The 27,369-nt window shown below is 37.5% G+C and overlaps 2 protein-coding genes across 4 annotated transcripts; one reads left to right on the forward strand and one right to left on the reverse strand.

Moving 5' to 3' along the window:
• Positions 1 to 424: 424 nt before the first annotated feature.
• LOC121990293 lies at positions 425 to 2,390 on the reverse strand. Of its 3 annotated transcripts, XM_042544455.1 has the most exons (5): positions 2,272 to 2,390; positions 2,157 to 2,196; positions 1,941 to 2,077; positions 1,078 to 1,857; positions 426 to 999 (listed from the first exon to the last, which is right to left on the reverse strand). In XM_042544455.1, exons 1-5 carry the CDS (start codon positions 2,308 to 2,310, stop codon positions 556 to 558), a joined length of 1,440 nt encoding a protein of 479 aa, XP_042400389.1. In that variant the 5' UTR covers positions 2,311 to 2,390; the 3' UTR covers positions 426 to 555. The 3 variants fall into 3 exon arrangements, with proteins under 3 accessions (XP_042400390.1, XP_042400389.1, XP_042400388.1); XM_042544454.1 differs by having other exon boundaries at positions 426 to 1,857; XM_042544456.1 differs by lacking the exons at positions 2,157 to 2,196; positions 2,272 to 2,390 and having other exon boundaries at positions 425 to 1,857; positions 1,946 to 2,050.
• Positions 2,391 to 2,783: 393 nt separating this feature from the next.
• Positions 2,784 to 25,895, forward strand: LOC121991121 (DNA replication ATP-dependent helicase/nuclease JHS1). Its single transcript, XM_042545145.1, has 35 exons — positions 2,784 to 3,182; positions 3,260 to 3,430; positions 3,516 to 3,716; positions 3,817 to 3,870; positions 3,952 to 4,149; positions 4,236 to 4,289; positions 4,388 to 4,449; positions 10,248 to 10,380; positions 10,514 to 10,624; positions 10,732 to 10,828; positions 10,924 to 11,006; positions 11,582 to 11,647; positions 17,635 to 17,790; positions 19,026 to 19,081; positions 19,195 to 19,255; positions 19,323 to 19,433; positions 19,509 to 19,565; positions 19,663 to 19,797; positions 19,880 to 20,113; positions 20,904 to 20,978; positions 21,191 to 21,312; positions 21,393 to 21,465; positions 21,539 to 21,643; positions 21,882 to 22,049; positions 22,673 to 22,742; positions 22,828 to 22,979; positions 23,489 to 23,566; positions 23,646 to 23,738; positions 23,842 to 23,979; positions 24,056 to 24,095; positions 24,172 to 24,245; positions 24,400 to 24,534; positions 24,925 to 25,044; positions 25,163 to 25,367; positions 25,443 to 25,895. The coding sequence occupies exons 1-34, from the start codon at positions 2,865 to 2,867 to the stop codon at positions 25,340 to 25,342; spliced, it is 3,981 nt and encodes a 1,326-aa protein (XP_042401079.1). The 5' UTR covers positions 2,784 to 2,864; the 3' UTR covers positions 25,343 to 25,367; positions 25,443 to 25,895.
• The last annotated feature ends 1,474 nt before the right edge of the window (positions 25,896 to 27,369 follow it).

Below are 27,369 nucleotides of genomic sequence, written 5' to 3' on the forward strand. Positions count from 1 at the left end.
TTAAAAATGAATTATGAATATCTAAATAATAATTTAAATATTCTATCACGGTATCATAGTCTCGAAGACAAAGGCAACAAAAATAATGATGCAAGGTCAAGAAGTAAATGAATCAGTGAAACTGTAGCCTATTGTTTTATATATATATAAAATAATGATGGGAAAATAACTTTTACTTGAATAAAAAATATTTCTCTTACACTTAGAAATTGACACATTGGCAAATAAGAACTAAGGCTATCAAAGCACCAACCGTGAGTAGGTAATGTCAAAAAAGCTCCCTTCCACTATGAAATGGAGTTTTTTTCGATTTAATTGAAAAACAGTTCCATGGTTAATTTTTTATTTTATATTAAAATATGTTTTTAATATTTGGTAAAAAAAAAGAGACAACGGCTAATAAAATACTTTTAACATGTGAAACCTATTAAATTTTTTAACATGGCACGAATATAACAGGGCAAACCAACGATTGTGGATGCTCTAACAGGGCAAACCAACAAAACCATAAAAGCTATAGACTTTGAAAGGTTTTAAAATGGGTGTTATGGACATCTATATGATCCTGGAACGGCTGTTAAGCAGTCGAAACCAGCGATCTAGCCGGAGTTGCTTCATCGGAGGACCTATATCAGCTTTTGCCTTCCGGGGACATTGCCATTCATCAGGGATTTCTTCTTCATTAGATATATCTGCCAAAGCATTTCTGCTTCCACCATGAGTTTGGTCCTCCTGTGCCAATGTTTCATTGTTCCCTTTCCAAGTTGTAGCAGCCTCAGATGGGGAACTTGATTTCAGTCCGTGAACAGAACCTTCTCTTTTGCCTCTGCACTTTATCGAGATGAAGCCATTTGTTTCTTTTGGCACTTGAACATTTATATCGAAACATGTTGGTTCCATCTGTCGGCTACCATTTTCACCCTTATCAGCATTGCAATACATGGTATCACTTTCTCGAACACAACTTTTGTTCTCCCCCACCAAAGCTTCATTCTTGCCCTGCAATGCGAGCAATGTCAGTTCATGTATCTCTTGATTATCTGTTGCAGTCATAGAAGCTGCAAATCCATAATTCACCTGCAAACTTGACTCTGATTCAAGCATAAGATCGTCTCCTCTACAGCTTTCAACATTGTTGTTAGAATTGCAATGCATAGTCTCACTTTCTTGAATCCAGCATCCGTCTTCCTCCATCAAAGCTCCATTCTTGCCCTGCAATGTGGGTGATGACGGCTCATGCACCTCTTGATTAGTTGCAGTCCTAAAAGCAGTGGAACCATAATTCATTGGCAAGACTGATTCCGATTCATGTACAGGATCTTCTTTTCTACTGTTTGGTTCTTTCAGATCTTGAGCATTGACATCACCCCATAACTGAACCACCTGCTGGTCAGCAATTTTTTCCTTATCGATGTTACTGACCGGCAACATATCAATCTTCTTCATGGAACTTCCATCGACACCCTCGCATCCTTTTGAATCTGATAATATCAAGTTTGAATGGCTAGCAACGAAATCCTCACCAAGAAGCTTCCGCAAGCTCACTTTTTTCTTTGGTTGTGCATAGGGAGTTCTTGCAAATTGCTCTTTTTTAGTGCTTCCATTGTTCTTCCTCCTGCTTGAATAGTCTTCAGCTGTTTGCATTTGCGAGAGACCATCCTGCCCCTCTTCATTGTATGCAGTTAATTTCCTTGAAGAAATTTGATCATAGTTTCTAGATATATTCACCTTCTTTACAGGCACGAAACCGTCCTTATCAACATGATTCACTCGATATTTGCTGTAAAAATCATCACTTGCAACTTGGACAAGTGGATTCTTGGTGTCGTATGGTGGAAGATCCATGAAAGTGTTCTTCTATTGTTCCAGAAACAATAAAATAACAATAAATTCCTCGCCTTATCACAAGAAACAATCAATAGGAATACAAGAAGCGGTACCTCACATTCTGGCGGTTCTTGGGTTTCGCTCTCATCTTCTTGGTGCAGCATGAAACTACCAATCGGATCAGGAAGACCCAAAGACTCCGGTGACTCGTACACATAGCTCGAGAACCAATTGGTGATATCCGGAGGTTCTGAAGCACATCAAAAATCGCAAACGTGAGACTACTCTGTCCAACAAAAGTATCGAATCAAAAGGAAAGTAGGACTCACGGGAGGGCAAGGAGAATGGCAAAAAGCGATCTTTCAAGCCCTAGGCGGAAGAAGGATCGTGAGAAAATCGGAGAAAGATTTAATAGGAAAGAAGCAAAGGGAGTACAATTTCTACCTGGGAATGCTGCCGAGAGAGATCAGGCGATTGCGCCATGGCGACGAAGCGATGACAATGAGGGATTGTAGTTCTTGAGGAGGCGCTTCTCCAGGGGTTTCTGTTTCTTTTGAATGCTTCGATCTGTTTCCCGCCGCGAGCGGAGCGCGTTTTTTTTCATGGATTTTGAATTTAGCGCGTCAGATCGAAATGAAGCGCGCCGTTTGGGAAGAGAGGCCGGTCTAGTTGGGCTAAATTTAGACCGGTCGAGCAAGCATCCAGATGGGGCCATGTCAATTGACCTAGTTGGTCCAATTAAAATAAAACAATTGGTTAGTGAGTTAATTAATTTCGATAAATAAATTTATTTAGTTCGAGTCGATTAATTAGCCTAAGTGGTTTAGTCAAAATTTATCCGACCGGTTTGATTTCTGTCGTTACTCCGGCCGGTTCAGTTCCAATTCCTCACATTTTTATGTTTTTTAAACGGGAAAAATGTTCCATTCCACTCCCGCCTTCTCACCTGGCTTTGTCGCGCGCTCAATCGCCGCCGCGTTCTCCGCCTCGAAACCCTAGCTCTCCTCCTCTTCGTCGTTGTCCACCTCTTCCTTTCCATGCCGCCTAGAAAGAGAGCTGCTGCCGCCGCCAGCAGAAAGCCGAACCAGGGCAACCAGCCATCGCAGCCTTCCAAGTACGGGATCCAGCACTTCTTCGAGCGGCACTCCCAGTCCCAGGCTGCCGCTCCCTCGGTCGCAGCAGCGGGACCCTCAAAGCCTCACCCTGTTAGGAATCCTAACCATCCATCTGCTAATGACCAGCTGCCGCATTCGCCAGATATTGCCCCTGCCGATGGTGGCGAAGAGTCGTCGCATATCTCTCCATCGGTGGTAAAGTCGTCCGCTAAAAAGCGATTTAAGTTCTCCCCTGGAATGGTTAGATTCTTGATGCATCCATCGAAAAAGTCTAAATTTTTCTCTTTCCTGATCTGCTAGTCTGTTTGTCTTGTTAGTTGATAAAGCAAAGTCAAGATGATGGGGTAGACGAAGTTACTTGGAAGATCTCTCCGGTCAATGAACGACTTCACTCAATCTCCTCGAGACGGTTGTCTGGGAAAATGAAAGGCTTCTGCGACACATCGAGGCCGCAATTATCCACCCTTCGTCCTTGCTCTTCGAATCAGGTACACTGTAGATAGTTTACTTCCATTGGATATGTGGAATGTTCCTTTTTTGGCTTTGGACTTCACATGTTCCATTTTGGGTTAGGATCCTCGTTCTAATAGCAAATTCGAGAAGTGGATTTGTTCTGAATCCACTGTTACTAGTGATAAACCCTTGGAATTGTCAGAAAATATATTTAAAGAAACAGGGGCATTCCCCAGCCAGCAGAGCAATGTCGATTCTTCTGCAGTGGACTTCAAGAGACCTTTTAGAACTCCCCCATCTATGCCGTATGAGTCCAAAGAGGTCATCATCCTCATCTTTAGACAGTTTTTTCTAGTCAAAGTCTCAGGAAATTTCTTATTTAGTGACATTTTCTTCTATGCTATCCATCAATGGCTATCAGTTCATTGGTAGTAGTGGAGAAATGGAGCAGTTGGGTTCCCAGAAGTACCAGAAGGTTTGAGTTTTTGTTGTTGCCCATTTCAGTTGTGCAGATTGATTGAAACAGATGGCATGGCTTTTATTTATTTATTTATAGACATTACTGGAGCTTCTAGATCAAGTTGAAGATGCAATCACCGATGAACCAGTTCCAGGTAATCAGAAGGAATGTGAGCATCGTCATGCTACAAATGCAAAAAATCAGCCTGAACCCAGTGTTTCTGGCAGAAGCATTGGAGCCATGTCTAAAACAGATCCATCATATACACATTATGATACTTTTCTGGTGCTCGAGGTACAATTCTTTTTTTCCTTTCATTGGCATTTCTTTTTTCAAGGTTTGTACACTTTAATTGCCACTCTCTTGGCCTTCAATTGTAGGTATCAGAAAAACATAAGAGCAGTGATCCCTGGTGCTGCCAAAGTCCTGTAAAGGTACATCTTAATTTGGAAAAACACATGTTGTCCTTTTTTAATTTTCATACAAATTTTGGCCCAAACATGAAATGGAAGGTGTTGTTTCTTATTTCTAGATTATTCGGTTGCTGAATGAACAAAGTGGCCAGGAGAGGATTTTGCATCTATGTGATGAGTGGTTAGTTTAGTCTTCTTAAGCACACATGTATCTGGTTGGCATCAATATTTCACAAGCAAAGTCTCTCTTTTTAGTTTTTTTTTCTAAAACTTTTGAAGAATTGGAAGCAATATAAGAAAATGTTGCTTTGACCCCTTTTTTTATTCAACTAATGTTTTGTTCGATGGAATTTTTGAATAGCTATCTCAACATACATTATATTGCAAATAACTTAAGACAATTTTTTTTTGTTGTTGCTTTTCCTGTAATATATTGTTTCTATGCTTAAATGACATTAAGTTGAGCTTAGCTCTTCTACATTGTCTTCTAAGAAAAGTATATTGATATGACCAAACTTGTCAGATTGTCTTGTTTCATTACAATTGGGCACTGATACAAAATAATCATTAAAATATAGTAATCTTGTTTTTTTATATATGCACCTCTCAATTTCCTTTATTTACAGTAGCTAGAGGTAAGATAATTTCCTATTCTGTTTCAACTGTTCATCCTGTTTGTATTCATTTTTATGAGGCAAATTTGTTGTTCTTGAGAAAGCTAAGATTTTCTAAATGGTTGATTTTACTTTAAATGCCTCGACTTAAACTGTACTTGCACTCACGGAATAGGATTTCTATTACTATATGTTTAAAGTAAAACCTAGAATCTCATATTGGTTAAACCCCCATGAGTTAGGCCTTTATATAGGAAACGAAATAGAACCAAAAGACTCAAATACCCTTTTACTTATTCTAACACTCCCCCTCAAGCTTGAGAATATAGATCATATATACCAAGCTTGTTACATATGTAGTCAATCCGGGGACCTCTAAGTGATTTAGTAAATATATCTGCTAGCTGATCATTTGAGTTAACAAAACTAGTAGATATTTCTCCGGATATGACTTTCTTTCTGACAAAGTGACAGTCAACTTCAATATACTTTGTTCTCTCATGGAAGACTGGATTTGAGGCAATATGCATAGCAGCTTGGTTGTCACATATGAGTGACATTTGTGTAACCTCTCCAAACCTTAGTTCCTGAAGCAACTGTTTTAACCATATAAGCTCTTGACTAGCAATAGCCATAGCTCGATATTCTGCCTCTGCACTGGATCTTGCCACAACATTTTGTTTCTTGCTTTTCCAAGAAATAAGATTACCTCCGACAAATATACAAAATCCAGAAGTGGACCTTCTATCAGAGGGAGATCCTGCCCAATCTGCATCAGAATATCCTACGACTTCAGTATGTCCTTTGTCTTCATATAAAAGACCCTTTCCTGGTGCTCCCCTGATATATCGAACAATGCGAGTCACTGCATCCCAATGTTCTTTGCATGGAGAGCTAAGAAACTGACTTACTACACTCACTGCAAATGAGATATCCGGACGAGTAACAGTAAGGTAGCTTAGTTTCCCTACCAATCGCCTGTACCGTTCAGGATCTGAAAGAGGCTCCCCCTGATTTGGTAGGAGCTTGACATTAGGATCCATGGGATTGTCGACTGTCTTTGAGTTTAACATTCCTGTTTCTTCCAGAATATCCATTGCATACTTCCTTTGGGATATAATGATCCCATCTTTAGACTGTGTCACTTCTATCCCAAGAAATATTTAAGTTTGCCAAGATCCTTTGTCTGGAAATGTTTGAAAAGATGTTTTACTTGTGAAATCCCAAGATGATCATTACCTGTGATGACAATATCATCAACATAAACCACTACATAGATGCAACTAGTAGATGAGTGGCGATAAAAGACAGAATGATCAGCCTCGCTTCGAGTCATGCCAAACTGTTGAATTACGGTACTAAATCTACTGAACCATGCTCTGGGTGACTACTTGAGACCATATAAAGATTTCCGCAAGCGACATACAAGACCAGAAGACTCCCCCTGAGCAACAAAACACAGAGGTTGCTCCATGTAGACTTCCTCGAGCAGGTCACCATGTAAGAATACATTTTTCATGTCCAATTGATGAAGGGGTCAATGGCGAATTGCAGCAATAGACAGGAAAAGACGCACAAAAGACATCTTGGCAACAGGAGAAAAGGTGTCTCCATAATCCAATCCAAATACCTGAGTATAGCCTTTAGCGACAAGACGAGCCTTAAGCCGATCAACCGTGTCGTCTACACCAACCTTCACCGTAAACACCCATCGACAACCAACCACCGACTTCCGAGGAGGTAGAGGAACGAGGTCCTAAGTCCCACTGCTCTGCTCTGTAAGGTACTCATTTCATCAAGCATAGCCTGTTTCCATCCTGGATGGGCAAAGACATCACCTGCAGTCTTTGGAAGAGAAACAGACGACAAGGAAGACAGACAATAATAATAGGATGGAGAAAGATGATGATAGCTCAAAGAAACATAGTGAGGAGAAGGATTACGAGTGGAATGCATACCCTTTCGAAGTGCAATAGGAACATCAGAGTCAGGAGACGAGACCGGAGTAAACGACGAAGGACTAGGCTCTACAGATGTGCCCACAGCAATGTCAGTGTTGGTCGGCGGCAAAGCAAAACGAGGACGGCGCTGATAAACCTGCAAAGGAGGGGACGAGGCAGGAGGTGATAGAGGTGCCTCCGGAGGATAAAAGATAGTCATTGGTGCAGGTGGAGAGGGAGAAACCTCGGTCTGTGAAGCGGAAGGACCAAAAAAAGGAATCGACTCAAAGAATGTGACGTCAGCAGAGATGAAGTACCGACGAAGAGTAGGGGAATAACACCTGTACCCTTTCTGAGACCGCGGGTACCCAAGGAAGACACACTTATGAGACCGAGGAGATAGTTTGTCAATGCCGGGACCAAGAGCATGAACAAAACAAATAGAACCAAAGATTCGAGGTGGTAGAGGATGAAGGGACTGATGTGGATAAAGTACCTGATGAGGTATTTTACCCTGGAGGGTGGATGAAGGCATGCGATTGATGAGATAACACGCAGTAAGTACGGCATCACCCCAAAACTGATGAGGGACATGAGAATGAAGAAGAATAGTCCGAGTGGTTTCAAGGAGATGACGATTCTTGCGTTCTGCAACCCCATTCTGTTGAGGGGTATGAGGGCAAGAAGTGCGATGCAGCACACCATGAGATGTCAAGAAGCTACGAAACTGAGTAGACAAATACTCGCGTGCATTATCACTTTGCAAAGTTCGAAGGGAAATACCAAATTGAGTTTTTATTTCAAGGAAAAAGGATTCAAAAATAGAAAACAACTCTGAACGATCCTTCATAAGATATAACCATGTACAACGGGAAAAATCGTCTATAAAAGTAACAAAATATCTTGACCCCATTGTAGAAGAAACACGACTCGGACCCCAAACATCAGAATGAACTAAAGAAAAGGGAGACATAGCCCGACTCTCAATACGAGGAGAAAAAGAATTACGAACATGCTTACCTAATTGACACGACGCACAAGATAAAGACTCTAAGTGAGAAAGACTAGGATGTAACTGTTTCAACTTATTAAGACCTGGATGTCCCAACTGAGCATGAATAAGAAGTGGAGATGCCGCCGCCGAACCAACAAAAGAGGGTTGGTGAAGTCGATATAGGCCATGAGATTCACATCCGAAGCCAATCATCCTCCCCGTACTCCGGTCCTGTAGGGAAACGGACGTGTTAGTAAAAGAAATGACACAATCAAGAGATCGAGTAAGTTGACTTATTGACAATAAATTAAAAGGAGCGCCGGGAACATAAAGAACATTATGAACTGAAAGAGATGAGGAAGGATGAACAATACCAATACCCTGGGATTGAGTTTGGGAACCATTGGCCATGGTGACCATTGGTAAATTACCAGAAGTAGTGAGAGAGGAAAAAAGGGATTTATTACCAGTGATATGATCGGTGGCCCCAGAATCAAGAACCCAAGGACTCGAAGAACGAGATATGCCAGCAAAAGAAGTACCAGCGTCTGCAATGGTAGCAGTGGAGCCTGAAGCCTGTCGATCCTCAAACCATTTCAGAAAGTCAGTATATGAAGGTGTTGAAGTCGAATCAGGTGTTAACTGTGAAGTGGAAGCTGAAGGAGCAGAACTCTGAACAATCTGAGCAGCACGAGGAGGACGACCATGTAGACTCCAGCATTTATCAATCGTGTGTCCCGGTCGGTGGCAATGATCACACCAAGGGCGTCCTTTGCCACCCTTGCGAGGTGGAGGTCCTTTGTGTCGAGAGACCAAAGCTGACGAGTCAATAGGAACAGAAGAAGGCATCGTCAAGACTTTGGCCGGGACACGGAGAAGAGTCGCCCAGGTATTTTCCATGGTAGCTTCTGTGGGGTTGCCCAGGATCTGGTCGCGGACATGAGAATAATCTGTGGGCAGACCATATAAAGCCAAAGACATAAAAAATTTCTTCCGATTTTCAAGCTCTTCAACAGGATCGGCCGCAGGTGGGAGCAGTTCATTGAAATCACAAAGAAGGCTAGAAACTGAACCCAGATAATTTGACATTGAATCCTTAATCTGATTGGTGCTGAGGATAGTCATGAGATCTTCACAAACTTGATAGAGTCGTCGAGAGGTGTTTGTAAAGAGTTGTTGAGCTTGCATCCAAACAGCTTTGCAGGTTTTGTGAGTACGGAAGACATTCCTAAGAGATGAATGGATGGTGGCTCGGATAATACAACACAACTGAGCGTCAACCTTCTTCCACAGAGGACGATCGGCGTCTCGAATATCTTCTTCAGTTTGAGTGAGATGTGTCTCATATCCTTGTCCAACAAGCCAAAGTTCAATGTGAGATGCCCAGGAGATATAATTTTTACCATCCAACTGCTCGGAAGAAAGGGGTGCAGTAATATGGTTGGTAAAGATTGAGGTATCTGGTTTTGGAGCGCCAGATGTAGCCATGAATAGAACTGTGGACCGGACTGTGCTTGCTTCTTCTGCCCAATCGGATGAATCCTTAATCTGACTTCAAATCAGGCGACTGTGGGTTCGTGTCCCACCGGGTGTGCCACTGGAAAACTCGCAGCAGGGTAACGTGTGATGCGGAAGCTTCTTCGGAGATGCCCTACTCCAGCAGGAACTCTTCGAAGCTTGCTGATGGATGGGAAGGAATTGGAACGCCACCAATTCTTCCCCTGCCGGCGAAGAGTTGAGCTTGAACAGGGAACGTCGCCGCTGGAGAGAAGAAGAGGTGCCGCCGGCTGGAAAGAAGAAGAAGAAAGGGGAGCGTCTCTGTGCCCTAGCCGCCCGAGAAGAGGAAAAACGCGATTGGTAGGGAGCACCAGGATGCCTCTGTGCCCTAGCCGCCCGAGCAGAGGAAACGCGAACAGAAGGGCGTACCAGGATGCCTCTGTGCCCTAGCCGCCCGAGCAGAGGAAACGCGAACAGAAGGGCGTCGGGCGTCGGGCGTCGGGTGTCTGGTGTCCACGAAACAGCAGGCCGGCGTCGGGCGTCCACGAGGCGGAGCTCAGCGTCCACGAACCAGCAGGCGTCGGGCGTCCACGCGATTGGAGAAGCTCGATGCTGGAGAAGAACTCGCGCGTCGCTGGAGAAGAACACGCGCGCGCGTCGCTGGAGAGGAAGGCTCGGCAGAAAGAGACGGCGTGGATAGAGAAAAGAAATTAGGGTTTTAACTTGGCTCTGATACCATGTTTAAAGTAAAACCTAGAATCTCATATTGGTTAAACCCCCATGAGTTAGGCCTTTATATAGGAAACGAAATAGAACCAAAAGACTCAAATACCCTTTTACTTATTCTAACACTATAAATTTTTTTTTTCCTTTCATGCTCAATGAATATTCTATCTGTCTAAACTCGCTGTCAATGGAATTCCTTATCTTCTAGGTTCTATAGTGTCATTGGACCTGGTGATACTTTAAATGTGGTTGGAGAGTTTGATGATGCAGGGAGATGCACTGTTGATCGTGTTAAAAATCTTATCATTGTTCATCCAGACATACTCCTATCTGGAACTCGGGTAATGCTTTGATTTTCTTTAATAGTTTGGTATATCCTTTGCCATTATTAAGCAAGGATACTAAACTTTGATCTTCAAACTTTTAATATATTTTTTGCTATGTTAAAGTTGATATGCTTACATTAATTTTTAGGTTGCCTCCAGTTTTACTTGTCCTAGACGAGCTGTGCTAGATGAGAGGTTGAAGACTACTGAGCATTCTTCTGTTGCATTACTTGGTACCTTGCTTCATCAACTCTTTCAGGTTCTTGATTCAAGAATACTAACCTTATTAACCATGCAACTTTCTCTTAGCTCTGATAATCAGTCTTCTATAGGCTAGAGTCATCAATAATTTTGCTATATCTATAGGCTGGACTTCTCAAGGATTTGCCTTCTAGACAGTTCTTGGAGGAGTATGCAGGAATTATCATTCAGAGAAACATTGAGGATATATATGCATGTGGAGGTATGGTGAATTGCTTGAATAGAATATTACATGATTAATTGATGCTACTGTGAATGTTCTAATCAAAGGGACATAAACAATGCTTTTACTTGCAGCCAATGAGAAAGATTTTTTCTCCAAGCTTATAGATGCAATTCCAAGAATATTAAACTGGCTAACATGTTTTAAAGAGAAAGAGGTACTTTGCAACCTTTTTTTTTTATTGAATCCACATTCTTTTAGCTTGATTATTTTCTGGAAAGACTCTTTTGTTTCTCTGTAAAATGAATCAATGACAATTGCCTCTAGGACTGCTGTATCCTCTCAAAATTCTTGCTCTTGAAGCTAGTCAGATTTTCTTATTTTTTGCATTTTCTGATTGCTGATTCTTCATATTTTGTGGATAAACAAAATATGAAGAATCAGATTAACTCATATTAACTCAGATTTTTTGGTGGATATCAAGATTTCATTTTTGTGCAAAACTTCAAATAAGGATTTGTCATTGGGCATGGATTAAGCAACTTATGACCTGACAGTAAATCAGATGATTATCTTGATTCTTTTTGGGCACATGTTTTTTATAATAACAGCTGGTGATGGTGTTTTTTGATGGTATAAACATTTTGTATATTCACTAAGCTGGACATTTTTTTTCCAAGCCATTCTTTACATTGTAACTGTTTAATCTTTGTAATATATTTTGATATTTATAATACTAATATTTTCTTTATTTAATTGTGAATAATGACTGATGTTTTTTGATATTTGCAGGAAGGAAATAGTGTGCCTATTGATTTTGGACAACTGGATGGTGTGAAGGGTATTTGCATAAGTGAGGTAATCCATCTACTTGTGTTTGGGCCTTCACCAATTGTCTTTTTAATATGATATTCTTAAAAAAAAATTCATGTGTATTTTTTCTTATTAATTGGGCTGAAAAATTGGTTATGGGTCTCCAGAAGCAATGAATCATTTTGATGTTGCTTTATGAGGGGACTTTAGACTTGTTGGAAATTGGTTTCCATAACTAAATAATCAAATAGGAAATATGGATGGTTATTTTGCTAGTAGACTATCGTATATTATTTTCTTGAATGAGTGAAAAATTAATGTACGAGATTATTTGGGTTATGAAGTTGAGATTGGATTTTGGGAGGAAGGATGAAAATTAATTAATATATTATGTCTACTTGAAATCATACCATGCATATAGTTTTTTAGAAATTCGGCAAGCATGAAAACTACAGAGTGTTGGTTGCTGTCGGAAAACCTAATGGTTCCACTGTACAAAAATTTTGTACAAAGGTCTAAACCTTTTTCCTAGCTACCATGTGTTCTTTTAAATTAAACTTGGATCGCCTGCGAAACTTAACACGTTTGATCCAAAGTTTAATTTATTTGTTCTTTTAGGTTTAGACTTGGATCTTCTGCGGAACTTAACACTTTCGATCCAAATCACCTAGGTTATTAATTTTATTAAATATTAATTTCCAAAATTTGCTTCCAGTACTGACGTGGCGAGGCACATGACCTTCTTGGATATGGGAGCAACCACCACCGACTAGACAAAGCCTTTTAAGGAAAACTAATATTTAATTTCTTTAAATAACTTTAGGTCAACCGAAAAGAACAATCAAATCACAAGGAAAAAAAAACAAAACAAAAGAACACAACATCGAAAATAAATTCGAAATACTAGAATCGCATGCCTCTTGTATTTGTAATATTATTTCCAAAAATAACTAGTATGATGCGGAAAAGAAAAATACTAGTTATATCTTTTAGAAAGACCTCTTGATCTTCTACCGTATTCTTCTTCTAACCTCAGACGTTGTGTGGGCAACGATCTTCCGAGATGAGAACCACCAAGCACCTTCTTCTTCCTTACAAGTTTCGGCCATCAAAACTTCTCCTAGGATGAAGAGGTTCGGCCACCACCACCATGCTCCAAGGGATGCTAGAAACAAAAATTTCTTTCTCTCCTTCTTCTCTAAACTTGATCCGGCCACCATATGAATCTCCACAAGAAGGATGAGGTTCGGCCATCAAAGAGAAGAGAGGAGGAGAGGATGGCCGGCCACACCAAGCTTGAACCCAAGCTAGGGCCCGCCACCTTGAAGCACCCATGAACCAAACTTTGGCTGGCCCTAGCTTGGTCTCCAAGCTAACTTGGTCGACCCCTATGGGATGGGTAAGAAGGTGGGTATAGGTGGGTATAGTACTCTATAATTAAGAGGCTACGATAGGGACTGAGAGGAGGAATTGATTTTGGTCTCCCAATAAAATTAAGCATCCCGTGTTCGCCCCGAACACACAACTCAAGTTCATCGATAATAACTCATTTCACTAGAGAGTTATTACCGCTCTACCGCACCAATCCCAAATTACATTATGGGCTCCTTCTTATCATGAGTGTGTTAGTCTCCCTGTGTTTAAGATTACGAATGCCCACTAATTAAGTAAGTTATTGACAACTCACTTAATTAATATCTAGCTTCAAGAGTAGTACCACTCAACTTCATCGTCATGTCGGACTAAGTCCACCTGCAAGGTTTAACATGACAATCCTTATGAGCTCCTCTTGGGGACATTCTCAACCTAGATCACTAGGACACAGTTTCCTTCTATAATCAACAACACACACTATAAGTGATATCATTTCCCAACTTATCGGACTTATTGATTTATCGAACTAAATCTCACCCATTGATAAATTAAAGAAATAAATATCAAATATATGTGCTTGTTATTATATTAGGATTAAGAGCACACACTTCCATAATAACTGAGGTCTTTGTTCCTTTATAAAGTCAGTATAAAAGAAACGACCTCAAATAGTCCTACTCAATACACTCTAAGTATACTAGTGTAATTATATAGTTAAGATAAACTAATACCTAATTACACTACGACCTTCCAATGGTTTGTTCATTTCCATCTTGGTCGTGAGCTACTGTTTATAATTTATAAGGAACCGATAACATGATCTTCTGTGTGTTACACCACACACCATGTTATCTACAATATAAATTAATTGAACAATTATATTTATCATAAATGTAGACATTTGACCAATGTGATTCTTATTTCTAGATAAATGTTTATACCAAAAGCTAGGCTTTTAGTATACATCCTAACACAGAGAGCATGCACTAGATTTTAGTTAAAGTGATGGTTCTCATGCATTTTTGTGTAATTCATTCCTTGACTCACATGGGTTGCATGCAATGACCCGAACAAGAATCACTAACTACAGCCAATGGAGGAACAGCTTGGCAATGGATCAAAACAACTAATAGGAGTTATGAGCAGTTGATCCACTGTATGCATGCGTCGTCTAGATATTTGCACTACACACTTCTCAAATAGGGAACTTCTCTTGCCAATGGAACTCAAATGTTGTATAGAACAGCCAACATAATTCACACGAACAACCAATTATAGACTGATAAGAATAATTTAATTTAATTAAATAACTATGCAAAAGAGGATACACCTTTTGCAAATTAAGCTTTTCACCTTTGAGGATGTCTTTTCGACCTTTGAAAGAAATCCTTTACATCTATAAATTAATTCCCTTGTCCTCTTGCTTAATTCACTCAACTCTCAAATTGTTGTGCCTCTTTAGTTCTTTTTTATTTTAAAAGAGCATTGCTAATGAATGATAGGCACTTGGGTAGGACAATATGGTCTTTAAACAAACTAAACAATTTTCATTCCTAACCTTGACCTTAAATTCTCTTGTCCGATGGGATAAGTTGGCCCTAAAGGTGTGATTCTACAATTGAAATGATTAGATTAGTGACAATGCTATCTGAAGGGATACATCTACCATTTGAAAGGGTGACTCAATAGTCTTGGGGTGTGTCAATAATCTAAATAGGATATAATCTGCATTGCTATACTGATGCTCTATCAATTTGAGTTGTTGACTTGTCAATGAACAGTTTAATCGAACCCAACCAACCTATTGGACCAATCTTGTTAGGTGATAGAAATTCCAACAAGTTTCCCATTGGTCAAGATTTGCTTCTAGTTATTATGAATCTCAAAGTGATCACCATTCAAAATACCTATTCAGAAGTTGTAAAATCATAAGGCCTGGCTTTCAGTTCAGAGGAATCTTGCTAATTGACATGCCTTTGGAAAAGGATGAAACATGAAGGTCTTGCCCCTAATGTGGACAATACCTTGAAGAACCTATCATACATGTGGTTGTTTTGCTTTTGTAAAAGACGTCTGAAATTGTGGAAATCCCTGAGCTCTATGAGGGCCTAAGCCTTTGAGGTTTCCTGTTCTTGTTAATGTAGGGCTAAAGCATCTCCAATCAGGAGGGATTCATCATCCACGTGACCTGAAATCAATGCCTATAGAATTACCTGATAGATTGGCATTGCTAGCAGCAACGATATAGGATTCCAACTCTCCGCTAGAACCCTGGTGATGGTGCTTCAGTGGAATTGACAAGGAGTGGGGACTGGAAGCCTCAAGCCCTTAGGGCACCCATTGTCGTGGGAGCTCTCCAAGAGTTCTCTCGACGCCATATCAGTGCCACATCAAAAGTAAAAACCCCTACATATCTCTCCAGCATACAAAAAAACCTCTAAATAACTCTTTCATCGGTCCTACACTTTTTCATTATATTTTACTTTATATATAAATAAAATTTAAATTCATAAATTATCACTAAATAATATTAATAATTAAAAAATAAATTACATTATTTGAAATAAAAGACCTAAATAAAAAATTTATCGATTTTTTAGTTTAAATTAAAAATTTTATTTTAATTAAAAAAAAAGAAAAAAAAAAGAAAAAAAAAAGAAGGAAGACTAGGAGCCGTTTCTTCCTAAAAATGAGGGAGCTCCCTCCCCTATGCCATGTCCACAATGGAGCTCCCATTGTGGATGCTCTTATAAAGCAAAAGAGTTTTCCATCCTTTGTGACATATTTTGACAAAGAGTATAGGAGTGGGGGGCTCCCAGTCCCTGCCAAGACACAATGTCTTAATGGGCCCATGTCCACATGATCTGAGTCAATGTTCGCTAAGTAGCTAAAACACATAACAATTAGTTTTTGTTAACCTATTCTAACTTTTTGAAAGATTTTATAGTTAACATTATTAAATGAATTTTTAAATTTTTTTATCATGGTTATTGTTTCATATTGATATTGGCTAGACATACATCAACTTTTATGCATATAAGGTAGTAACATGTCCTAAAAAGTAGAATAAAATAACTTCATATATGCATAGGAAACATGTCCATGTAATTCCATTTGAGTCTTAGACCAAGAATGTTCCATGCCCCCTTGTGCCTTTGGTCTTTAGATTTTTATATGTGGGTTGTTGTCTTTGCTTGTTACCTTTTTGGTGCTCAGCTATTGAATCTTTATTGTTGGTCTAGGTCTTACCTTTTTCTTATAAATACAATGTTCATTCTAAAATTCACATTTAATTATATTTGATGGGGCTTCTTCCTATACCTATGAATTCCATTGGACCTGGAAATGAGACATTGGAAGAATCTTTTTGGTCTTCCAATATCAATAGGTTGATTGTTTCCCTCTTGTATCTTCCAAAAGGTAAAAAACTTTTTGAGAATTGTTTCATGGATCCATGAAAAATACTTGGGTTCTCCTAATAAATCAAAAGTGTATCATGCGTAAATCTAACTGGAGTTCACAGTGGTGGAGGTGGGGGGAGTGAATTGGGAAAAAAAAGGATTCTAGTTGTAAGATATCTCTTGAAACTGTAGCAGGAATTGAGATCTCAATCTTCTGATATGCCCGTAACTCTTTTTAATTGAGAAATCCATGCATCAAGTTCAGTAGAAAGACTATGTGTATCAATGTAAAAAAATGGCATGCAATAGTTAGTTAGGTTTGAAATTGTGCTTTATAGTCATTGTTGTGATCTGAATACTGATGTCCATTCAAAAGTTGAAAGATTCTTTAATGGTATTTCTCCTGCATCAATCTGCCATCCAAGCCTTATGCATTAATATCATTTGCCTGTCTCTAGTTGAGATTTTGACATCTTTCAGTAATTATTGTGCTAGTCTTTAAATTTATAGTTATTTTGAATATCTATAAACTTAAACGCGTGATGAAGTCTTCTATGATGCACATGGAATATTTCTTTGAAGCTCATAATTCTAAAGTTGCAGATGTATAGTCAAAAATAAAAAGACAAAAATCAAAAGAGTGCCCCTTATTTTGTTATAGTCTAAAGGGTACCATATGTCAAAGAAAGACAAAAGGCGCTTTATCTTAAATTTTTCTTCCTAGTTTACCTTTTTTAACCAAATTTATCCAACACTGTTGTTGTGGTTTTTAACAGGTTTGACCAAAACTGATTTGCATTATATCAGTTTTAGTCAAACTTGTTACAACATGGAGCACTTTTGGTCAAAATTATTCTAATATTGGTCAAATTTTTTAAAAATAGTAGGTTTGGCTAAAATTACTACATATTATAGCAGGTTGTGCCACAAATCGCTACAGTAGGATTGGAGTTGATTTTGCTAACTCTGAAGCGGTTTTGACTAATGTTAAAATTATTTTGACTAAAATTGCCACAAAAGTTCTGAATTAGTATGCCAAAAAGGGATATTTTTGGAATGAAGGATTAGGGTGTGGTGTCCTTTTGATGATAATGAAAATAAGGTACACCCTTCTGTTTTTTTCTGAAAATAAAACAAGCTAGTTGGATGCTTTCTGATTCACATATCTATGACCTATATCAGCTAGATCAAGTTTGATTTTTGCTACTATCATACACATCTGTGATTTGGTAATATTGTGTGGATTTTGACCTTCAGGTTATGGATATTGAAGAGATGGCACAAGCCCCAACATATGGCATGAAAGGAGTAATTGATGCTTCAGTCTGTGTAAAAGTTACTTCTAGCAATGATGAGTCATATGAAACAATAATGCCTTTGGAATTCAAGACTGGTAAAAGAAACAATGGTCAGGTAAGATCATAAGATGTATCATAATTTATTAGATCACATGTTTGTTATGCCAAATATGCTTTATTTTTTTTTGGTGCAGATAAATTATGAGTAACAATTTGATTTGTTTCTGTAAATCATCTCTTAATCAACTTTGCTGTTCACATTACTAGTGAATGTTTTACTTGTAATTTATATAATTTCTTTGCTGATAATGTACACATTCTAGCTTCATCTTCCAATATTGCACATTTTACACATATAATGGTTGTGCGCATGGAAGCAACCACTAAAATTGTTACTATTGCATTTATGACATGCCTTTTCTTATTCTGCTATATACCTTTATGAATTATCAGAAACAACAGAAGGAAACAGAATCAAGAATTTTTGTCTTATAGCAAATTGTGTTTGCTGCATCTTTGTTGGGGTTGGCTCCTCAAATTGTCCTTTGAGCTCTATGCAAGTATATATCACCACTAATATTCAAATGCATTAAATCTTTTATTTGTTGAATAATATTCTATCTTTTTTCTCAACCTCTTGTATCTTCCATTCTATTTAATCTAACTCTTTAATTGTCATATTGTGTGGCCTCTTTTGAATATGCCAATACCATCTCAATCTATCGTCAATCATTTTATCCTTTATAATAATTCCATATATTCTTTTTAGTATTGTCATCTCCACTAAAGTAATTCTTATACATGCTTTCTAATAACCCAATACAATGACACTTAAAGTATAGCAGTGATAGCACAGTAAAATTTTCTTCTAGCTTAAGAGGGACACAACAATTGTACAAGACCTCAAAAACTCTTCTCAATTGTGATCACTCATTTAATGTAGTAATGATATTTATATAATATTCCCTTTTGTTGAATAATAGATAAGATATTTAAAACTTATATGGATTTAATACCCAATTTACATAGAATTTTGGTTGTCCTGAAAACAAAATATATGTTAGTTACAATTTGTTCATATGTTTTCTAACAAAGAGAATTAAGTCTATTTTTCGTTTGACTTTTTAGCATTGAAAATATTCCCATTTATGGTATTGTTGGTTGTTTGTTTGCTGATAATCACATCAATCAAGTGCACTACCATCCAGGTTATATAGATTCATGAGGTTGTTGAGGCTATTGGTTTAGAAATGTTTCTGTAACACTATTACACTACTATGTGACATTTACTGCGTAGGTTTCAAAGAAATTTCTTAAGGCTTGAGGTCTCTTAATGCCCTAACTGTGCAGGCTGCAATGGAGCATTCTGCCCAGGTGATATTGTACACTCTTTTGATGTCTGAAAGGTAATTCTAACATGTAATATTCTTGCTATTTCTTTTTTCCTGACATTTCCTTTGGTGATATTGTACACTCTGTTGTAGGCAAAATTGGTGTTTTAATTGGAATACTATTTCAGATATTTGAAAAGGGATATCAATATTGGCCTTCTATATTACCTCCAGACAGATCAGACAAGGGTAAAGTGCTATTTCATAACAAATTATGGAGGTCTAGGTATTGTCTTGCTTACAAATTTTCTTATAGGGTGTCAAAGTTCAACGATCCGACTTAGTTGGGCTAATTATGCGCCGCAATGAACTAGCAACTGATGTCCTAAAGGCTTCAAGAACACGGCACCTACCTTCAATGCTACAGGTATTACTAAATGAAACTTGTCTGATTAACTGGATTAGAGGATCTCCACTAATATTTTAGTGAATGTTTCTGTAGAATCTAGCATTGTGCAAAGTTTGTCGCCATCTTAATATCTGCACAATCTTTCATAAGGTACATGAAAGACTTCTGTCTTTTCAACTCTTTATTATTCAGACCTATTATTGCCATCTAACGATGACATGATATTGTTTTTTTTTAATGGAAATAGGCTTATGGAGGTGATTCTAATAGCAGTGGACTTGGTGATTTCTTTGATGACCTTGCGGGCCACTTAACTGTTTCTCATTCTAATTTTCTTAAGCATTGGGTTCGTTTGGTTGACTTGGAAGCTCAGGCATCTAAGGTTTAACCTACTTTTATCCCTGACAACTATTTTTTGCATATGCTCCTGATGAGCTAAGCTGGAGAAATACTTAAAATCTCAGGTCAATAAGAAAGAAAGGTTCTCTTCACATACTCCATGGGATGAGAACAGTACCAGAAGCAGTTCTTACATCCTTGTTGATTTTAAGAACGAATTTTCAGGCAGTAATTCTTCTAGAAATGACAGATTCAAGTATTGTTTTGTGCTGAATGAACAGAAAGCTCAGGACCAATATGATTTTTCTAAACTCAGAATGAGTGATCATGGTTCCACACTTAAACGTGGTGATCATGTGGTAAGGTTCCCACATTTTATTCTGCTATTTCACTTTAGCCCTAAATAGCCTTTCTAGATTTTCTCTTTTTGTTGTGAGGATGACTACTGCTACAAGTTGTTTCTACTACATGTTAATAAGGAATTGATAGCGAGTATTTTCATGCTGCCTATTTGTTAACAACATTTTCAAATGAACAATTGGAGTACATATATATCTTAGATGGAGCTGGACAAGACTAGCAACATCACTTTCATATGGGAAATGCTTATTCATAGATGTCAATGCGAAACCAAAGTTTCTGCATAATGTGTATCTATATTTGAAGATGGCAATGATCACTCTTCACCATTGTTCTTTAACTAGGCACTTTCGACATTTATGTAATGTATTTATTAATGGCTGTTCTATTTAGGGCTAGAAAGAACTCAGACACCTGAATGGCCTAGAAATTTTCCTTTTTTCACAGATTTTGGATGTCTTGAAATTATGGTTTTTGGTTTTCTATGAAGATCCCGACCCCAACTTGGGGTTGTATGCTGAAAACACTACAGTTAAGTGCAATCTGATATATTACGCAGTTTGGAGCTTGATGGTTTCAAACAGTTAGTTTGTGTTTGTGCCGTTATAAGTGAGTAGAGGCACCCACCTTAGTAGCTAGTTATTTTGAATTGGATATGACTATGCCCAGGCCTTCAATAGAAATGATATATTTGATTATCTTAGTATACTTTACTCAGGATGCTGTATTTGTTACTTTGGATTGTCCAAACCTTTTGATTCCTTTACTTGTCTTTGTTCTTGATTGTAGGTGCTTAGCACAGAGTCTGGACATCTTGCTGTTGCAACTGGAGTAATAGATGATATTGGTAAATCACATATATCTGTAAGAAATTCTTTCCTTCGAGTATCTTGGAAAATTTTATTATGAACCTTGCTCGTATTTTGTATTAAGAAATAAAGTGTCTATGTATCAAGCATAATGATTGGATAAGTAACGTTATAAGATGGTTAGAAATTGTAAAGTTTCTATCTATTGGCATATTGGTTTCATTTATAGCATCATATTTATCCTTACTTTATCTTGCTTTATGTCAGGTTTTTTTTTCTCGGCGATTACGACTCCCAATATGTGAACATTCACTAGATCTAGGTCGTCTTGGTCAAGAAGTTTGGAGAATCAATAAGGATGAATTTGCTTCCTCTTTTACAACCATGAGGTACTTTTCATGTCAATGTTCTTTTCATTTAAGGAATTTTATTTAAACCCAAGGATACATGATTTTTTATCCATCTTCAGATACAACCTTGCACTGTTGTTTACTCAAAGTTTGCAATTTGGACGTTTGAGGAAGATGATTGTGGATCTTGAGGTGATTATTTTTCTCATTCCACGTCTCCCTTTTCATGTTGTAGACTCTTCTAATATTTTTTCCAATTCTGCAGGTACCTAGGTTTGATAGTGAAGGAACATTGAGTCAAGATCCAGCACTGTCATATATACGCTCACAAAAAAATTTGAATGATGATCAAAGGAGAGCCATTCAAAAGGTACCCCTTGCAGTATTTCTTTTTGTATGTTTCTTTCATTTGTTTTTTGAATGAGACTTAGCTGGTGAACGTCCAGAGAGAATTTGAATATCGGCTAAAGGATATAGATTTATAAATCAGCCCTTATATCATTTAATTACATGAATTTAGTGCTTTTTTTGTTAAACGTAGAATGCTAGAATTTGTTGATGTTTGCCTGAAGTTCGTGTTTTTTTGATTTTTTCATTACACATTTCAGATTCTAGCTGCAAAGGATTATGCCCTTATTTTAGGGATGCCTGGCACTGGAAAGACATCCACGATGGTGCATGCTGTGAAAGCGCTACTGATGAGAGGATCTTCCATATTACTCACTTCATACACAAATTTAGCCATTGATACCTTGCTTATCAAATTAAAAAATAAGGTAAATTAGCAGGATTATGTGCTGTATATTTTTTTTTGCTAATATACTGCTACATGGAACTTGAATAATGACTGTAAAGAGTTGCATTTATTTATAATGTTCAGTCACTTAAATGAGTTTGATGTAATTCTTTGGTGTGCCATATTCCAGTTTATGTTTCTGTATTTCACTAAAAGCTATTTCCAGTAGAAACAATTTTATATTTTGGTGTTTTGACTTGACCCTGATATTATTCTACTACATATACTAGTAAACTGCATTTGTTAGTATATACACCTTCAATTAGGTATTTAAATTTTAGACTACCAAATCTTTTCTAGCTTGTATGATGTATTCAGAGTTCCATACTTTGTTTTTTTTTTGGTTGCCTTTGGTGATCTAAGGCTGAGAAATCTAAGACCAGTAGATTGTTTAAGGGTTCAAAGGAAAGAAAAAGAAGCATTTATTAACTGTTGGTGGTGTGTGTCGAAGGCATTATCGTAGCTCTTTGTATGCTATCTTGCTGGACACAAGGGTTTTGTATGGCTATGAAATTTAACGTAACAAACACCTACTAGTCAATAAAATTGATCAGTGGCCTGCAATTCAAACAATCACCAGATTGACAAATCACACCTTTTTAGGGCATTGATTTTGTGCGTATCGGAAGACGTGAAGCAGTGCATTCTGACATTCTTGAGTATTGCATCCCAGGTGATTTTTCTTCCGTTCTTAATTTTCAGTATTGTTCATTATCATTGTTTTTAGGTTGTTCAATGAGGTGTTTTTTTTTGGGCAGCAGAGAACATAGGCACTGTGAATGACATCAAAGAAAAGATGGAACTCACTCGTGTAGTTGGAGTAACTTGCTTAGGAATAAATCATCCATTGCTTACGAATAAGAAGTTCGACATCTGCATAATAGATGAGGCTGGGCAAACCACTCTTCCCGTATGCCTCCTTTTTTGCTTTTGTTGTAGGAATATATACTGTTCTTTGCTTGTAAAGTACCAAGTAATAATCATAAATGCATATTCTCTACAGAATTCTAACTAGTATAGTCTGGTGACTATGCCAGATCTAGCTAGCTAACAGATCAGTATGGTATGCTGGTGAAGATTGATAGCTTATGTATGAGTCACCTGTTATGTTACATCATAGCTTTGTCCACAGTGATTACTTAAGGGTCTATTGCAGGACTGAGTGTGATCGACATGTGTTTTTGATATTTGTAATAAATGCATCTTTGAGAAAAATATTTTCTTCTCTGCCATTTGTTAATTTTCTTGCGCCCATTTGCAATCACAGAAATAGATGGTCTGTCATGCTTAGGTGATAAACTGGTAGACGATAGGGGTTCGTGAATTGGAATCAAGTGTTGTATCAGCTTCTGTTACTCATTTGTTTAATGGAAAAGAAGGTTTTAGGAAAAAAAAAATCATATAGCTATCTTGCAACAGATTTCATTGGGACCTTTGATGCTTGCCTCAAGATTTGTTTTAGTCGGAGATCATTACCAGCTTCCACCACTTGTTCAGGTTCATAACCTACTCTGATCTTTGATAAGCCACCGTGTTTCATATGATTCAGATGAATAAGTTAGCCTCTCATATGTAGAGCGTGGAAGCACGTGAAAATGGAATGTCCGTTAGCTTATTTTGCAGGCTATCGGAAACACATCCTCAGGCAATATCAGCACTGCAGTGCCAGGTTCTGTCAGTTATTTTGGTGTTTGTCTACCTATGGACGTGGTTGCTTTATTTTACCTGCAACCTTGTGGTCATATAAGGTTGATCTATCATTTTTATGTCAGTATCGAATGTGCGCTGGTATCATGGAACTTTCAAATGCATTGATATACGGGAATAGATTACGGTGTGGTTCCTCTGAAGTTGCAGATGCAAAGCTCAAATTATCTTGTAGTAAACCTGTCACATTGTGGTTACAAGAGGTAGAGTACATCTTGCTTCTTAATATGTTTTAACTTTAGTACTCGTTCTTCTGGCAACATGATTTTTCTTTTTCAGATTCTGAATGCAAACAAGCCAGTCATCTTTGCAAGTACAGGTTAGTAGAACTTTTTGATTCTTGAGAAAATATCATAAATTTCAATTAAAAATCCTATTCCAATTTGCTTCTTCAGATATGCTTCCTGCTAACGAGGAAAGAGAAAATACTACTGTAGTAAATTATACAGAGGCATACATCGTAGCAGAGGTACGGATTTTTGATCTAGTCATGGCTTTGTATTCAGCAACTTATAGCCATGCTTCTGCCTTTATCCATATTGCCAAGTGGATTATCTAGGTGGTGCTTGTTTGTATCTGGCACTCAACTTTGCTGTCATGCCTTCACTTTTTTTCTTATCCAGATTACTAAAGAACTAATAAAGAGAGGCATTGCTGGAGATGACATTGGGATCATTAGTCCATACAATTCACAGGTCAATATTATACGGCAAATTCTTGATGCTTCTATAGAGGTCCAGACAATTGACAAATATCAGGTAATGACAGGAATCAAGATTCAAGTTTGTAAGGCAGTTGTTTTATATCATTCATTAATTTTCTCCCCCAAAAGTTCACAATGTTTCAATAAGGAAATGGGTGCACATTCTTTTTTCCTACTTCTGGATCCTATATCAACGGTGACATGTCTCTCATAAAATCTTGTAGTCTTACGTAGCAGTTATTCTTTTACAGTATTTTGTTTTTTTTAAGCTTATAATTTCTTTTACTTCCAATACAATGAGATGATGAACTATCAATTTGTTTCATTCAAAATGTTCTTTGCTAGACTGGTTAATGAGGTCATTTTGACGAAGACTTCATTCCATGTCTCTTTCCAAAATGTGTATGGTTTGTTCCATTAATTAACACTATGGTATGAGCTGCAGGGAAGGGACAAGGATTGCATACTCTTATCATTTGTACGCTCTTTGAAAAACTCCGGATCCTGCATTTCTTCTTTACTTGGCGAGTGGCATCGGATAAATGTTGCTATCACACGTGCAAAGGTTAGCTCAAGCAATGAACTCAAAACTGTCAGAAGAACTTGGCTTTCTATTTGCAAATTGTGTTCTTTTAGTGAATATTTTTAGTCCTTGACTCTTCTGCTCATGTTCTGCGCTGCAGAAGAAACTTATCATGGTTGGATCTCGCAAAACGCTGTCTAAAATTCCATTGTTAAAGTTACTGATCGAGAAAGTAAGTGAGCAGGATGGCATTGTACATCTTTCCAACAATGATATTCCTTGTTTGGAGAAACTAAAGAAGTCCTGCAATCCAAAAAGTGTACAGTTGATGAAATCATGATCACCACATTGGTAATCTTTGCTCTGTAAGTCGCTCTCTTCAATCTTACATGCAAATACTCGTGCTCTTGCCTTCTGAGCAAGATGAAATGCGTTTCCAGTTTGACAGAACATTCCACAAGTATGGAGATAAATTTTGAAGGGTCGGAACAAACTGGTAACAGATTAAGAATGGTCTCTTTCAACAATTTTTTGTCTGGTGGTGGGGTTGAGTCAACTGTGCTTGCAATTTTAACTGGCTTAAGCTCAATAATCATGTTGACGGAGCCCAATGTGTCTTCTCCAGCTCAGATAACAGTCTTTGTTGAGAACATTCGACGAGCAGCTCCTGCTAAAATCTCAAGCTATAATTTTCCCAACATTGAATTCTTCTTGTATTCTGTTTTGGGTCCATCTGAGCACAACATGAAAAGTATCTAGTGAACGATGGTAATTGTCAATAGCTATATATCTTAGCTGAATGGGTATTTGGAAATTTGCAAGTAATTGCTAGTTATTTACAAGTGAAACTAGTATTTTAAATTAATGAAATCATTTGCCCTTCTTAATTTAAAGTTTTTGTTTGTAAATTGTAATTGTGCATATTCAATTAAATCATGTATATTCTCTCGTAGCATATTATAATTCTAGGAGGAAGTAAAATGTGGTTTCAAAATAAAAGTAAATGATTTTATAAAAATTATATACCTCTTAGTAAATTAGTGTAAATAATTTATAACGGATCATTAGAAGTCTACGGGTTTCATTCACGATTAGGCTTGTGTTAGCCATCTACCTGCCAAGGATTGTTCCTACTCCTGGTCTTGAAGACTTGAACTACATCAACTTGAAACGCAAATTACATGATGGGGTTTGTTGCCTTTCGAAATATATAATGTTTTTTAAAAAAAAAAAGAGATTGAAATATTAACATGCTTCGACTTTATTCACTCCAAATCCTCCCAGCTTCGTAAGATATTTCATATTATAGTAAATGTCTCTTGTCCCATCTCAATTAATTGACTGCGTTTGCTTGTAGAAAACTTACTCTTTGCAACCTAATTTTCCGTGCGTTGACTCTTGTCCCTGTTACGTTCAAGCAAAGATATTTATCTCTAAAACAAAATAAACATACCAAGTGGCCAAATTATTTTTCATTGTTTGTATCATTTCAATCTTCACTTTTTTTTAATGTGTGTTTGTATTGTTCATTAAGAGAATTGGGGATGCCCCATGTATATAATGGAGTTGATACTCATGTGATAAAATGTCAAAAGAGAGCATCAATCGAATCTCAACAATCTCTTGGAAATAAAATTTCTTTCACTTAAAAAATGCCGCTCAATCATCATGATCCTTTCAAATGCCTTGGACGGACATGGAGAGACGCCTAGGATGTGCGCATAACCTTATATCATAATTAAGAGAAATAGAGATAATCTCTCGAGCCAATTCAAATATCAATTATGAGCAAGATATTTTTCTATAGTGAAATAAAAAATCTGAGACGTTGGAGGTAAGATTTGCCTGATAGCCGATCTGTGGAGCCAGATCGTCCATATATATATATAGTTATTTTGGAATTTAATTATATAGTTTAAGACCCGTATTAGATAGATAGAAGAAACATTAGTGGAGAAATTAATTAAGAAGCAGTAGATGTTTCTTTGTCAAAAGGTTGGAGCTTCCTAGAAGTAATAGGGTTTGGATTTGCTTTCAAAGTGCATGCATGCACACACAGCTTGATGTTTCATTCGCTACCAAAGAACAAGAAAAAATTGTAAATTTGTCAAATAAGTTGAAATCAGACGATGACCATCCATTTTCGATTTGCTGCATTATTAATAAAACAACACTGGGATAAGTAATTTATTTTATATATATATATATATATATATATATAGACTTATGAATTCACTTTTACTGTTAAAGATCTATCATGATGAGTGTAGTTAAATGAGCTAATCTGAATCATTCAGAGTTGGGAATTTTGCTAATTTATGTTTTTGCAATCCCAACGATAGTATGTATAAATTTATTTGATAGACG

Source organism: Zingiber officinale, chromosome 6B (assembly GCF_018446385.1).
Source record: "Zingiber officinale cultivar Zhangliang chromosome 6B, Zo_v1.1, whole genome shotgun sequence".
In the NCBI taxonomy this organism is placed as follows: domain Eukaryota; kingdom Viridiplantae; phylum Streptophyta; class Magnoliopsida; order Zingiberales; family Zingiberaceae; genus Zingiber; species Zingiber officinale.